General features: G+C 50.0%; 5 protein-coding genes across 5 annotated transcripts; 2 read left to right on the forward strand and 3 right to left on the reverse strand.

Annotated features, from left to right (window-relative positions):
• Window positions 1-228: 228 nt before the first annotated feature.
• Window positions 229-766, forward strand: N7511_005680 (uncharacterized protein; the record flags this gene model as incomplete). Its single annotated transcript, XM_057128057.1, has 3 exons — window positions 229-298; window positions 482-597; window positions 728-766. The coding sequence occupies 3 exons, from the start codon at window positions 229-231 to the stop codon at window positions 764-766; spliced, it is 225 nt and encodes a 74-aa protein (XP_056984574.1).
• Window positions 767-3808: 3042 nt separating this feature from the next.
• N7511_005681 (putative C2H2 finger domain protein) lies at window positions 3809-4972 on the reverse strand (the record flags this gene model as incomplete). The annotated part of the gene is made up of 4 exons (XM_057128058.1): window positions 3809-4478; window positions 4530-4609; window positions 4672-4863; window positions 4919-4972. 4 exons carry the CDS (start codon window positions 4970-4972, stop codon window positions 3809-3811), a joined length of 996 nt encoding a protein of 331 aa, XP_056984575.1.
• A 4889-nt stretch (window positions 4973-9861) lies between these two features.
• On the reverse strand, window positions 9862-11090 carry N7511_005682 (sucrase/ferredoxin-like domain-containing protein; the record flags this gene model as incomplete). The annotated part of the gene is made up of 2 exons (XM_057128059.1): window positions 9862-10593; window positions 10698-11090. 2 exons carry the CDS (start codon window positions 11088-11090, stop codon window positions 9862-9864), a joined length of 1125 nt encoding a protein of 374 aa, XP_056984576.1.
• Window positions 11091-11296: 206 nt separating this feature from the next.
• On the reverse strand, window positions 11297-12541 carry N7511_005683 (uncharacterized protein; the record flags this gene model as incomplete). The annotated part of the gene is made up of 1 exon (XM_057128060.1): window positions 11297-12541. One exon carries the CDS (start codon window positions 12539-12541, stop codon window positions 11297-11299), a length of 1245 nt encoding a protein of 414 aa, XP_056984577.1.
• A 341-nt stretch (window positions 12542-12882) lies between these two features.
• N7511_005684 (3-keto-steroid reductase) lies at window positions 12883-14257 on the forward strand (the record flags this gene model as incomplete). Its single annotated transcript, XM_057128061.1, has 2 exons — window positions 12883-12947; window positions 13003-14257. 2 exons carry the CDS (start codon window positions 12883-12885, stop codon window positions 14255-14257), a joined length of 1320 nt encoding a protein of 439 aa, XP_056984578.1.
• Between the last annotated feature and the right edge of the window lie 25 nt (window positions 14258-14282).

Below are 14282 nucleotides of genomic sequence, written 5' to 3' on the forward strand. Positions count from 1 at the left end.
GCTGGGTCCCGGGCCTCGGTGTCTCCTGCCCCCTTCGATCGTTGACATTATCCTTTACAGTTAAGTTACCCTTGATCCATTAACCCCACAGAGAGCTCGCTTGGAGAGAGCTGAATGTCGTGTCGAGGGGGGGGCTGGACGTGCGGGCGATCGACCTGAAACGGGCATATGTTGCGCGTCTGGCGTCCGGAGGAGTTCGGTGATAATGTTAGAGATTAACGATTGTCGATGATTGGCGATGAGTTGTTGCGTCGTACTGAGATTCTAAGATTATGGGATTCTGGAACGCTGGAACGCTGTAAGCGATGTTAATCTAAATCCTCCAACTGATGTTACTCTCCATATTAACTGACAATTAACTTACAACTTACTTGGACTGTAACTGATGTCTTATGTTTCAGTCTGATCTCTTCGCGGGTTACTATTGGTTTGACGGGTTTTTTCAGGTACGTAAGTGAAGGTGAACTACGCGACTAGACAGGCTTGGCTTGGGGGCCAGAAAGGGTTGGTCTGCCTCGGTTCACCGTTACGGTCGGGAATGGTGATTTGCTGGTGGATGAGACCATGGGGTTTCTGATTAGTCCTGAGTCATTGGGGGTATGTTGACTGTCTGGTTTCTACAGTACTGTCCTCGCCATGTTGGGGTTGGTTATTTCTCAGAGTAGGGCCGGCGTACGGAGTACGCAGTTCTGTAGGGCAAGATTGCGTGTACGTCTACTAGTCTCAGCACTACAGGATTCCCAACACACCGACGGACAGCCAGTAAGCAGATCCAGTGATCTTCGCTAGGAATCCAAAACTACTGTATGTTGTCGGCTCAGTCCCAGGGCCTCTTTTCGCAGACGCCACTTTATGATTTGACAGGGCGATTGGGTAACCCTTTCCAAGGCCGAACGGAGATCGGAAAACCTTCACGTTATGGAGTCGAGCTCAGGTGTCAGAAAGTCAAGTCTGGAGTATGCGCCGAGGACAGCATGGATCTGCCGTTTCATATGAGTGACTTGCATGCGGGGAGCCCCATCCTGTAGGGCGTGAATTCAGAGTGTGTCCACTTACGTAGGAAGGCTGTGATCCTGCCATCCTGCAACTGGCAGGTTAGTGTTCTCTTAGTGCTCTGTTAGTGCTCTGTAGTGCTCTGTAGTTTTTTGTTAGTGTCCGAGAATTCACGCCGACAACCCGACTCATCCGAAGGCCCGTCTGTGAAGGACCATTAATGATTGCATGGTCGATGTAGACTCTCACCGAACAATCCCAGGCTGTTTACCCCTGTACACATCCTACAGATCCAAAACCCTATGTCTCGGCAGGCCCAGCCGCAAATCCGACGAGTCCCGCCGTGATTCGCAGTTCCCAGCAATCCCGTGGAAAAAGGAAACATCGAAGCTCCAGTCAAGACAATAAAAACCAAAGCAATGCCAATAATGCGAAGATCATTCGCTGCATCAGTGTCGCGGAAATGTTGTCCGATTCGCCTGGTGTGTTTCATGCCTGTAGTATACATACAGTACAGTAGTGAAGGCCGATAAAAAAAAACCGGTTCTGAGCTGCAGCGTTAGTATAAGCCGTGATGGGTCATTGAACGCCCCCCTTTTCCCGGGTTGGATTTGATTTCTGATTTCTGATTTCTGATTCGGATTCGGATTTCAAATCGCGACTTAACCCCAATACAGCAAGGCAAGGGAAATGGGGATTTGTATCGGGGATCACTATCTCCATATTACAATCCTGACCAACCCTCAACCCGAGCCCGTATACAAACCAGACTAAACCTACACACAATGGCCACAGTGTCTCACAAAGTTCCGGCTTATCTTGTTCCTTTCTGATTTTTCTTCGCCACAAGCTACGGTACGGTAGAAGACAGTAACGGAGTACAGTGGGAAACCCAAATAAAGAAAAGGCCATGATTAGTGCGATTCGCGACGAGTGGCGATAGAAGTGATATGGAGTGCAACATTCTGGCAACAGTGGATCGGTGATCAACGGAGGGTTTCTCTGCAGCACTATAGACTAGTCGGTATACAGGAACGCTGGCCTATGAGCGGGTCGAATGTCGTAGCGAACGAAGAACCGGCCTGGTGATCAGTGATCAGTAACCGGGATTAGGGGAACAGTGGTGACAGTGACGGGGATAAACTCTACTAGACAGGGCACTTACCTGAATGTCTCGAACAGCAGGGCAAAAATTATAAATTACGGTTGCATCGGCAAACCGGGATTGCAAAGCGAATGCTAGCGAGAATCCTAGACAATTGACGAGGGTGAAGGTGAATGTGACTATGACTAGGGATACGACAGGGACTGCGACGGCGATGGCGGACCATCCCACCTAAAGCGATGTTTGCCTGATGATCCCTGGAAGAGAGAGAGATAAATAGAAAGAAACAGAAAACACAAAACAAAAATAGCATAAATCATTCATAACCATCTGTGATCTTCTCTATGTCTACTGTATGCAGTACACAATAATTCTACTGTATGGCCGATCCCCAGTTCCCAACATCAAATTGAATTTCGCCCCCAAACTCCCACGTAAGAAAAAGCCAACTCGACAGAAGTAATTGGATATGATTTTTTCCGTTTCCAGTCACGCCATCCATAATAAAAACAATAAAATGCAGAGGTATCAGGTACCCATGCAAGCCCAGAGCCCAGGGTAGCCGCCGAGCAGGTCTAGAAGGGGAGCGAAAAAAGGAACAAATGAAAAACGCGCTCTTTGTTAGCGAGACAGGGTTGCACTTTTCTGGCATTTCTTGGCCCTTGGCTCTCTCGGAGAAGGCTTCAAGTCGAGAAATAGGAAATGGGGCCACCGCGCATAAAGTGGGAGGCAAACAGACTCCAAAGTTTAAGTCAAAACCCAATAGGAATAATCAATTAGGATCTTCGTCTTTCTGGCTAGAGGCGGAGGCTAGAAGCCTGGAAGGCTGGAAGGCTGGAAGACTGTACTGTAAGACTGGTGAGAGAAACGAGTAAGCCACGAGTCATGCATGCTTTGCATTATTGCTGGTTTTCGGGTGTGTGTTTATTTTTCGCCGTCGGCCATCCACTTTTACGCAGCTAAGATTGCTTTGCATGGAATACATAGAATGGTGGGGGGCTTGTTTGGGGGGATACTACGTTAAATCTAGCGTCTAGTGTAGTGTCTAGTGTAGTGTCTAGTGTGTGTCTAGTGTAGTCTCGTGTCGTGCCTGCGGTCTGCGGTCTGGCCAAGTGGATAGGAAGAGATGATGCTTGCGAATTCTGGAGGATGGGCTGTAGGGATTGCCAACGTAGAACCCCATGCAGGATTCCGGACTAGCCAATAAGAGGGGCAGATCCCTCGCAGTAAGATTCCTGGGAGAGACTACTAGTGCAAGAAAATCTAAATATGGGCTTCGGCATTCGTATCATCATGGGCAATATCGGGATGGACTTGCGGAATAGAAATGGAAATGCAAATAGTTAAAAAGAAATTAACAAATCTTTCGGTGAAAATAGACGACCAATCCATAGGGAATAATAAGAGATAGCGGGAAAAAGATTAGACACAGTTCATGTCAGGTATCAAGGCAGAATATCAACGCCATTTCCTCCCTTTTAAAACAATGTATGGAAGATCAAGATCAAGTAGGCCATAAGGGGGAATCCAGCGCCCTGAAAGAAATAGAATAGAAAAAGAATGAGACACAGAGAGAGAGAGCGTGCGAGCGATCCAACATGAACATATATGCGAATGTCCTTCGAATGAAATAACAAGATCAAGATGAATAGCAGGTCGTGACGGACATAAAACACGCATTTCGCATATCAGTCTATGCAAAGTCTCCTCTTAGCCTACTCCCAGAAAACCCCAGTCAGTCCCCTCAGGTTGATTCAAGAGCCGGGGGCCTGGGGATTTATACGCATAGTTTGGATGATACGAAACCATCATTGGCTGTTCTTGCGGCATCTGGTGGCCCGGATAGGGTTGTTGTGGGGGCTGTTGTTGATACTCCGCCGGGATATAGCTCGTGCGCGGATTGGAGTCAAAGCGCTGTTGCTGATGCTGCTGCTGCTGCTGTTGCTGCTGTTGCTGCTGTTGCTGCTGGAGTATTTGCTGCATATACTGTTGCTGCTGATGATGGTGGTGCTGGTGCTGGTGCTGGTGCTGGTGCTGCTGATGCGGGTGATGCGGGTGATGCGCTGGGTGTTGCATGCTCATCGGTGAGCTCACAGGAATACTTTGAGCCACGATCGGAGGACCACCCTCGTGGACTGGCACTCCACCCATGGGAACACTCTGTGGCGAGTAGTAGTCATGGGTTGGAGTTGCTGATTGCGCATAAAACGGTTGCTGGGCGAGCATGTATTGATCGTTCGGCATGGTCGTAGCCACCGGCACCGGTGTTTGGCTGCCGTAGGAGTTCTCCGAGGCCGTATCCTCCGACGATGGCCGACTCATGGATCCTGGAGGGTGGGAACGATGTTGGTGCTTGGTGAGCGTGGTTTTCCGACAGAAACTACTTCAGTCAGACGGGGGGTGTTCGTTCATCGCTTTTCCTCGTACTTACCTCCGTTCACAATCTGGCTCTTGGCAAATATACGGCCGCTTGCCCGTGTGGATGCGGCGATGGCGAGCCAGACTCGAGGACTGCAATCAATGTCAGTAAATGTAAATGCGCTGGTGCTAGTCCCAGGTGGCCAGGCTCTTACATCTGAAAATGCTTTCTGACAGCCTTCATGGTCACAAACGTGGGGCTTTTCACCCGTGTGGGTTCTGGAGTGCACGGTCAAGGCACTACGCTGAATGAAACTCTTATTGCACTCTTCGACAGTGCACTGATAAGGCCGTTCATTGGTGTGAATGCGATAATGTCGACAGAGATCGGACTTGCGATTGAACGACTAAGGGAGTTAGGGGGAGGGGAAAGATGAAAGGTCTTCAGTCAGCAGGACTCACCTTGTTACATTCTCCCCATGAACAGTTAAAATCGCGGCCACTACCGGGAGCCATGATGGGAGAAGAAGACGTGTAGAGGAATATCAGAGGGGAGGGGGGAAAGAAAAGAGAATCCTAATCAAGTAGGATGGATAGCCGGGATGTGTCGAACCCGCATAATATAGGAATATACGAGAGGGGGGAGCCTCAATCTGGAGAGATTCTGAGAAGGGAAAAAACGGCGCGGAGGATACCGTATATAAGAAGTACAGGGTACTAAGTAAGGTAAATTCGTAAATTCGTAAAACCAGTAAATTGGTAAAAAAGAAAATAGCAAAGTCCAGTAAAGTAATAAAGTAATAAAGTAATCCAAGTAACCAAGTCAAGTAATTCAGTAATTAAGTAATTAAAAAACAGAACTGAAAAAAATAAATTAGAAAATAAAAAGAAAATAAAAAGAAAAAAAAAGGAAATTAAGAGGGGTAATTTATTTTTAGTGGTAAACCCCCACATTACCATACAATACGAGCCCCTTGGGATATTCTGACTTGACCACTCACATCCGGCTTTTTCTTAGTTCGGTGAGAGGATGGGTCTATACCTGACTAGGACATGGCTAGGACATGATATCATATCACTTCACGTTAGAACTGAAGTTACTTCGATGGGGATGTATAGCATCTAGTAATTTCTCCCATCACTTCCGACCCAAACTATAAACTATGACCGAAGGGGAAAAGGTAAAGAGAAAAGGAAATTACAGGTATATCAAAGGCGAAAACGAAAATAAAAATAAAATCCGTTCCCTCCCCTCCCCCTCCTCTCCCCTCCCCCCAGAAGAAGGAGCAAATCATCAACACCCCCAGACAACAAGAGCGGAACAGCTGCAAGGGATGTCCTATGACGCGGCATCACTCTGCAGCTCCGGAGTAGACTCGGAGTAATGAACTCGGGAAAGGATCAGGTACCCCAGCTTCCCATTTCACGGGAACGGCTTGCTCGTCCACCCCGAACCTGTCTAGGGCTCCGGGTCCGCCCTCTGCCATAAGGTTGGGGCTGTTCCCGTCTCTCTCCACAGTCTATACAAATGCCGCGGAGATGAAATGTTATACATCCACAGATCTACAGGGTATACACATCTGCCTGTCTGGCTGCAGTCTCTCTGTGTGTCTAGTTCAAATGAAAAGTGGAAAGCGTGTTAGACTTTCAACTCGATATACTCTCGGGAATTTCATTCGTTGATCATGCACACTACACTAGAGTGCCACATCTCTGGGTGGTGAGAACAAGGGGCGTTTCTTCTTCACCGTATAACGTCCAGCAATCTTATTTGCTTTTTCGTTCCAACGACATAGGTGGCAACACTAGGTTGCGTCCAAGTCCTGCCGCCACACTTCAAGTCTCTGTTTGGAAGGTCAGGCAGAAACCAAACGCATACTACCTTTTTTTGGGGCCTTTTCTTTTTATTCTTTCGACTGTATTTTTCTTCGATTTCTCTTTCATACTACAGAGCAATGTACTATACCTTGTGTGTGTGGCAAACCATATGTAAGTCGGAATCATAGACTAAGATATCGCATTCACAAGTGTTCGGATAACCTCGGTTGGCCCGGGATAGGCTACCCAAGTGGGCTCACTGGAGATACCGGTGATCAACCATGCGGTGAGAACCCGAGATATGCTCATATATTGACCGTTTTATCGTCATGGGCTGAACTGCCCAAGCAAATCAGCTACCATCCATAAGACGAAGATTTATATTTAGCCAGAGAAAGCGCTTTGGTATCTCCTGAACGTGGCGATCCACTAGGACAATCTTAAACTGCGATCGTCTGATCGCACAACCTTATTAACCCGATGTCGAGAAGACGCCACGAGCATTGCAAAATGAGGGAGGTGGACAATCCGCGTGCACCAGTGGCCTAAGGCTCCGCTGCCTTTTTCGTGATCGACTGGTCTACTTCGACAACTTTCCCGAGAGGCCTGCCTGTTCGATCCTCACTGCCACAGTTTGGAGCGGCGATCACGGTTTCAAGATCCAATCAAGCCCTCCGGACGATCTAAACCCAACTGGATGATGTACACTCTGTACGAGGTGGAAGGGGGAAAAAAAGCATGTGCAGTCCTTTTCGAAGGCGACACGAAACCTTCCAGTGAAGCGATGGATGCAGCCCACATCAGCCATTGAGCTCATCGGACATATCCCGGAAGTAAAACAAGAAACAAAAAAGAAATGAAAGCAAAGGAAAAAAGAGACTAGATTCGACTAGATGAGAAATCAAATAATAATAATTCGAGGATGGAGGATGGAAATGAAACTCGAGACTACTGTACAATCTAGCTTGCACAGCCCGGCCATCGTCGGCCCCCCTCCCTTTCTAGCTCTCAAGTTTAGGGCCCAGAATCTCGCCGACGCGCTGTGATGGACACTGGAAAAACTTTGGAGGTGAATCCCGTCAAGTAGAGGTGTGAGATTCCAATCTGCTGATCCATGAGAGATAAACTGCAGCTCTATCGGGCCTGCTTACTAGAGTGCACGCTAGTTGAAACGGTCCTCATTTCGCAGGCCATGTCAATCACCTCGGTATATGACATAGCTCGGCTAAGTCTGGGCCACTGAGACTGACCCTGATATTGATGCATCTATCTTGCATATATTCATGTATGTAGATAGGGAAAATGAGTCCATTGGAATCAGTGGGATGTGGATATGGATGTGGCTGCCGAGCTTGACGCGGATGCAAGAGAAAACCGGTGTGCAGGTATGATGGAATTGTAGAGAATCGGTTACAGATCCTTGTGTCTTGCGGTGCATATGTACTATACAAGTGTGCGTAGAGATGAATCCACCTTGTCCCAGGCAGCTAGAAAAATACTAGGGAGTTTTATTTGGGGGCTTTTGCTGGCCATGGAGAGTTGGTCTCCAAATAAGGATCCGAGGTCAAATGTCCAATGAGCGAAAGCTCGACTCGTTTACGGGCAAGTTACGACTGGTACATGTGCACACCTGGGCAGTCAGTTGAGGCTTTTGGCTTTCTAAGCTGTGAACCTGCAGCCCTGGAGGACAATAGAGTTCCCAAGGCAAGCTCCTCCTCTTCTCTCTACCCCACATTTTGGGCTGACTGGAGTGATTCGGATATATTTCATGAAAGTATCAAGTAGAATATACATTTCAAGATTGCGGAAAAAACATATGTCACGCTATAGTTCCAGGTTGATACCCGGCTTCCCCTCCCCCCTGTCCTTCATGTGAAGCAGGGAGATATTTCCTAGCCAAAGAGAACATCAGAATAGCTGACATGGAACTATCTTTCCCACATGTTCCGAAATTAATCTCCGACGCGCGCATGGCGACGGCACTAATGTGAGCTCCGGACGACTATCACCCAGGCTGAGTGAGCCAGCTGACTGGGCGATTGTGTCAATGGCTTCTGCTTCACCAAACAGAGGTCGGAGAATGCTCATTAGGCTCTCCTTGACTGGTGATCGGAGGTTGATGTTCTCGGTTCATATAGATTAAGCGGGACGATCTATGGACTATCTAGGGACAATCTCTTGTACTGTAGCATTGTCACGGAAATAAAATCCATGGAATTTACTCATCGGTTAGGCGTCTCTCAAAGTGTCGGTCAGCAGTCCTTCCTCCTATCAGTCGCCAGAAGACACGACAGGGTCTTGGGGCTGAGGTCCAACAAGCCACCAATTTTCGCCCCTTGCAGACATTGGCTGTCTATTCGAGCTTTTTGTTCGTTTAGATAGAGTCAGAGAAGCCAAAAAAGCAAGCGACGCAAACCCACCCTATCCCTATCCCTCTCAACACCAAAGCCAGTCCTTTCTTGGGTACGCCTCCTTGCTGCATACGAGTCACCATTCCAACCCCCAACCCTTCACTTTCTACAGTATAGAGTACAGAGTAAGTTCACTGCCAACCAAACCCCGCAGCCAAAACCCCGCAAACGTTCCAAAAACCAAAGCCTTCCAAACGCCCAATACCGAAAAAAAAATAAGTTACCAGAATACCACACAATGCCATCCCCAAACCACGTCATCCTCTGACTCAAATATTGTAAGTTATAGTCCAAGATGGGGCAGACCGAGTGAAAAACCAACCCTAACAGCCTGGAACCCATCTCTATCCTGAGCAATCACCGTCTCACGTTACTCCAGTTCCAAGCCCAGTGGATCCCCCAAAGGTCCGAAAAGGCTGATGGCGGATGGCTGATGGCTAATGGGCGGCTGATGGGCTTGGTGATTCCATGCCCCTTTCCGTCATCTGACGCCCCCCTTCCTTACTAGTTCTGATCACTTCCAGAGTAGACGTGCAGCTATGACGATTTCTCTCTAAAAATGGGAAAATGGGAAAATGGCTTCATTGTTATCCCCATGCAGGGCCGGCTCGGCAGTCGGGTACGCATGCACCCCAACGACTAACGTGGCGATAGCACGGCTCAGTATTGTCTCCTTGCGTGATGGGTGGCTTCACCGTGTCTTGGTTTGTGGGGTGCATGGAAGGGGAGAGTGAATCGGAGTCGCGGAGGGGGGCGCTAGTTCAATCCTGTATGGCATGATTCTCGTGGTGGATGGAGATGGGGATGGTGTCTAAACTATCGGAGCTGTGCTCATGGAGTGAACAAGTCCAGCGTAGGTTTGACGGCATAGCTGGGCACAGCTGGGCATAAGCGGTGTTGTGGCTTGGCTGGACTTTGGGACCAGCTGCAATGCTGTGGGCTTACATCTTCTATTTCTCTACTGCTCGCGTCTCAATGCCGGAAATGCCGGGTTGATCTGTCAGGCGAGAGGGATTCTGACTCTGGTTCTGAATTGGGGCAAAAGACCCGAATGGAGAAGATGCGGTGATGGGAAATGAATGCTTGGAAGCTATGTCTGATGTATAGATCAAGATATACACGACATCAACAGGAACAAGCCCATGTCCATGAGCATGAATATCAACATAAATAACCTTACCAACTCGTCACACCACGCTCTCGATCAAACCCAGCCCGCAACTGCGAGTCAGGCTTGAGCAATTTACCCTGCAGAACAGTATACTTGATGATATTCTCACATTCCTCAGGGCGCACACGAGCAAGCCAGATGCCCTGCGCAGCACCCTCATCCTCACCATCCACACCCTCAACCGGCTCCCGCTTGTACCAGTCAAAGTCTCGGCGCCGGTAGACAATCACATTGGCAGAGTATTTATGTCCACCAACATGACTGATGAAGTAGATGCCCACACCGCCAGGTCTCTGGTCGTCCATGTCGCGGTACAGCCCGAGCGGTCGCAAGTGACGCTCGAACTCCTTTCGGAGGAGCGGTGCGGACTGGCCACAGCGGGCGTCGCGCGTGCGTTGCGAGCAGAGCAGAATAACGGCTGCGTGTGGGCTAGGGTGGGATGCGAGGGACGAGATGGATGTGGTGGATGGGTGCGGCAGCTTGGTTGAGTCCGGTTGTTCGGATGAGCTGTCCGGGGAGGGCGGAGGCGATAATGCGAGTGATGCGCCGCCTAGGGGTGATGTGGTAGTCAAGGCTTTGTTGACAAAGTTCTCAATTAGGTCTGGAACCAATTGCGGCGTGACGTGCTCTACGACCGTGAAGCTGGGCAGGAGGAGGACGTTGGTTGCTTGCTTCCCTTTTTCTTCAAAATGGTATTCGTCTGGGACGGGCATGTTCGACGCTGATAGCTTGAGTCTCTGTTTGGTCGTTGTTAGTCGGTGCTATGTACGGTGGGTGATGGGCTGTGAGCTCGGGCTCTGGCAAGAGCCAGAGCTTCCAGCGGCCTGACGGTTCTTCGTACCCCATTGCTCGGTTCCAGTCCTCCCTTCTCAATTGCTTCCATGACACTTCCCTCCTCATCTGCCACATCCCTGACCCAATCTGATTTGCCGGTTGCGACGAGCAAATGTGTTGCCCACCCGTTGACCTGTCCATATAGTTCGTCTTGGTGATCGACATCGAATTTTGCGGGGTACTTGACCGTGCACGTAGCACAATCGTGCAAGCAGTCGTCTCCATCTACAGCTGGGTCCACAGTTTTGAAGAGTTTGTCGCTGGATGCGACTTTCTGGAAGCCCTCGGCGGCGAGGGCATTGTCACCCACGGCGTCGGTGGTGGCATCGGTCTTGGAGGAGGCAAGGGAGACATTCGAGGAGTTGAAGAGAGAGGATGTCCCTCGGCGGAAGAGATGCATTTTTACAGAGCAGGGAGCACAAGTTAAGAAAGGAGAAGAAAGAGCTTGCAATGACGCGTATGGTACTGTGATCTTATCAATCATTTTGCAGCTTTTGCCAAGCATCGGAATGTTTTCCGTATGACTAAGCCCCCACATTTTCCGGTCAAATGCCGTCCACTTGCCGGGTTCTATAAACTAATATACAGGTCATGAATAGGATATCGTCACTGCCTACGTCCAGCGTAGTCAATGGTATATGGTAGGTCTGTAGGGTTCCGCGGCTGTGTTAGGCGAATAACACTACCCGCCGAGCTGCCAGACTGACCCGATTGTACCCGTCGGAGGGACCTCGTGGAAGGTGTGCGAAAAGGCCCTTGTCCCATGTAACCACCTTGGATTGACATCCCAGAGGCAGGACTTAGCGTTGCGGGTGCAGTGTCATACCCAGACTGGGTCTCCCATGTGGACGCATTGGATGGGCGGAGGCTGTTGCTGCGCATTGGACCTGAAGACCGGTCGTACTCAGAATTGTCGACAGTATCTGTTTCGCCCTCTTCATCTGAGGGTCCGATGACAGAGTCAGTGTAGGCTTGTCGGTAACTGACGCTGTCATATATCTCGTCCAAAATCGGCGGTGCAATAGTAGTCATGCCTCGCAGGATCTCAGCAAACAGATGCATCAGATCGCGAAATTCCGCTTCATGCAGATCCCGCGGTGAGAATCGCGCATGTTCGTACAGCGCGAGAAATTCCGCACCAAGTTCGGGGGGATAAATAGCTCCCAGGGAAGTGAGGTAGCGAATATACTCCCTCAGTCCCATGGAGGCGGGACGTTGCAGCACCTCCACCACACGCGTATCTGGAAGAGAGTGCGTCGTAAGATCGCCCGATGGACCGAAGGGGTCATGGGCCACAGGTGAAAATGTATCGGAGGGAGCAAGAGAGACAGCCTTCGCTTCAATCAAGCTAGGTAATTCCTGAATAACCGTACGATATGGTAGATCCGGCAGGTCTGGTGAGGCAGGTGACGACCAGCCGGGGTGCTCGACATTGCCCCACGGGGGCCGTTCAAAATTAATCAGAAGCTCTTTGTGTTTTTGAAAATTGTCTTCGTCGGCTGTGACATCACGAGGATGTGCCTGATACGCGATCACCGCGCTACGGGCGAGGCCTTCTTTGACCAGTCGTCTGACGCTCCTATTCACGTCTTCCTTCTCCACGGGTATCCAGGCTTTCGGGATTGACGTGAGTGTGTTGCGATTCGTGTAGATGCGCGTCGCATAGATGAGGACTGCAAGAAAAAAGGTAATTACGTATGCGCCAGTGATGAAGAAGATGTTGGTAAGTCGGTTTGTCTCGTAACATTGGTAGATGGCATCTGCGGGGGTAAGGAGGATCAGACAGAAGAGGATGAGCGCGAAGAAGAAGAACCCAGTCGTGTTCAGAAATCGTTCGAGTTTGACTGCCATAGCCACGCGCCGAATGCACGGCAGGTAGATTCAACAGACCTCATGCGATGAATCGAAGGAGAGAATGACGAAACACAACATTTCCGCAACTGCGATAAGGATAAGGTCACGTGTTGCATATTGTTATACAAACCCCTGGGGTTTCCTGGAACGAAGTCGTTGCTTTCCCTGGATGGTGTTACCAGTTCAACGCTGAATCCATCTTTTTCTCACATACCGCATCTACTACCAACTCATACGCTACTTTTGGGCCGCTGAACCATCTTCAATTGAGGATTATCACCTGCCCCCCTATCTCCGCGATAAAAAAAAAAGTACGAACACTCAAAATATATCAAAACATGGATAACGAGACCTCTGGAGAGACAGCAGACATGCTGTATATCCTGGTAACAGGAGCCAACAGGTAACCTCCCAATTGAAATTTCCAATCCAAAGGTCAAGCCTTAACCCGCTCTCAGTGGCCTCGGATTCTCCATTTGCTGCCGCCTGGCCGATGAATTCCTCGCTTCAAGCCCAAAATCCCAATACCTCACAATTATCTTCACGACCCGAAGCACACGCAAAGCAGAAGACACCCGGCGCAGACTGGAAGCCCACCTGCGATCACGCGCACCCTCTTCCTCCGCCACCCCACGCGTACACTTCAGAAACGAAAGCGTCGACCTCGGCAACCTCCTCTCAGTGCGCGAACTATCCCGCAAATTAATCCGCACCCTCCCAAGACTCGACTCAATAGTCCTCAACGCCGGTCTGGGAGGGTGGTCTGGAATCGACTGGCCCGCCGCAATCTGGGGCGTGTGCACCGACCTAGTCCACCAAGTAACATGGCCGTCGTACAAAGTCGCACCTGTCGGCATCCTCACCGACAAGCAAACAAGTCTCCCTGAAGAACCACCTCTTGGTGCTGTCTTCTGCGCAAATGTATTTGGCCATTACATGCTGGCGCATAACGTGACGCCGCTGCTGAAGCGCGCGCGCATTCACGGACCCGGCCGTGTAATCTGGGTTTCCAGTATCGAAGCTACGACAAAGATGTTCAAGGTGGATGATATCCAGGCGTTGAAGTCGACTTGTCCGTACGAATCTTCCAAGGCTCTTACCGATATCCTGGCTTTGACATCGGATTTGAAGGGGACGACGCCGTGGGCGGTAGATGGATTCTTGCAGTCGGACACCGAGGTTGAAACGCATGCTATTCATACCGAGCCGCCTACTGCTGAGCCGCGCTCCTATCTTGCCCATCCTGGGATCTGTGCTACGGCTATTATCCCTCTTCCCCTCCCACTTGTTTATTGTATGGTTATTGCTTTCTGGGTTGCGCGTATGCTGGGTTCGCCGTGGCATAACCTCTCGACTTATCTTGGTGCTTGTGCGCCTGTTTTCCTTGCGCTTCGGACGCAGGATGAGGTTGACGCTGCTGAAGCGCCGTATCACCTGGCCAATGGTGGTCGTGTGAAATGGGGCTCGTCTTGTACGCGCTCTGGGGTCGATAGTATTGCTTCTACTGAACTTGATGGGTGGGGGCATGGTGGTGTTGTTGGGAAGTTCGCCAGTGAGAGTGATCGGACCCGGCGTCGTAAGCGTGGCGCCATGGACTTGACTCCGGAGCAGAAGGAGGAGTTTGAGGACCTCGGGCGCCAATGTTGGAAGCAGATGGAGGAGCTGCGTGTTCAATGGGATGATATCCTTGATCAAGCTGAGGGTAGCTCCTAGACGACTGTACTGGCCTGGACACGAA

Source organism: Penicillium nucicola (assembly GCF_028828085.1).
Source record: "Penicillium nucicola strain IBT 29836 chromosome Unknown utg000005l, whole genome shotgun sequence".
NCBI classification, from domain to species: domain Eukaryota; kingdom Fungi; phylum Ascomycota; class Eurotiomycetes; order Eurotiales; family Aspergillaceae; genus Penicillium; species Penicillium nucicola.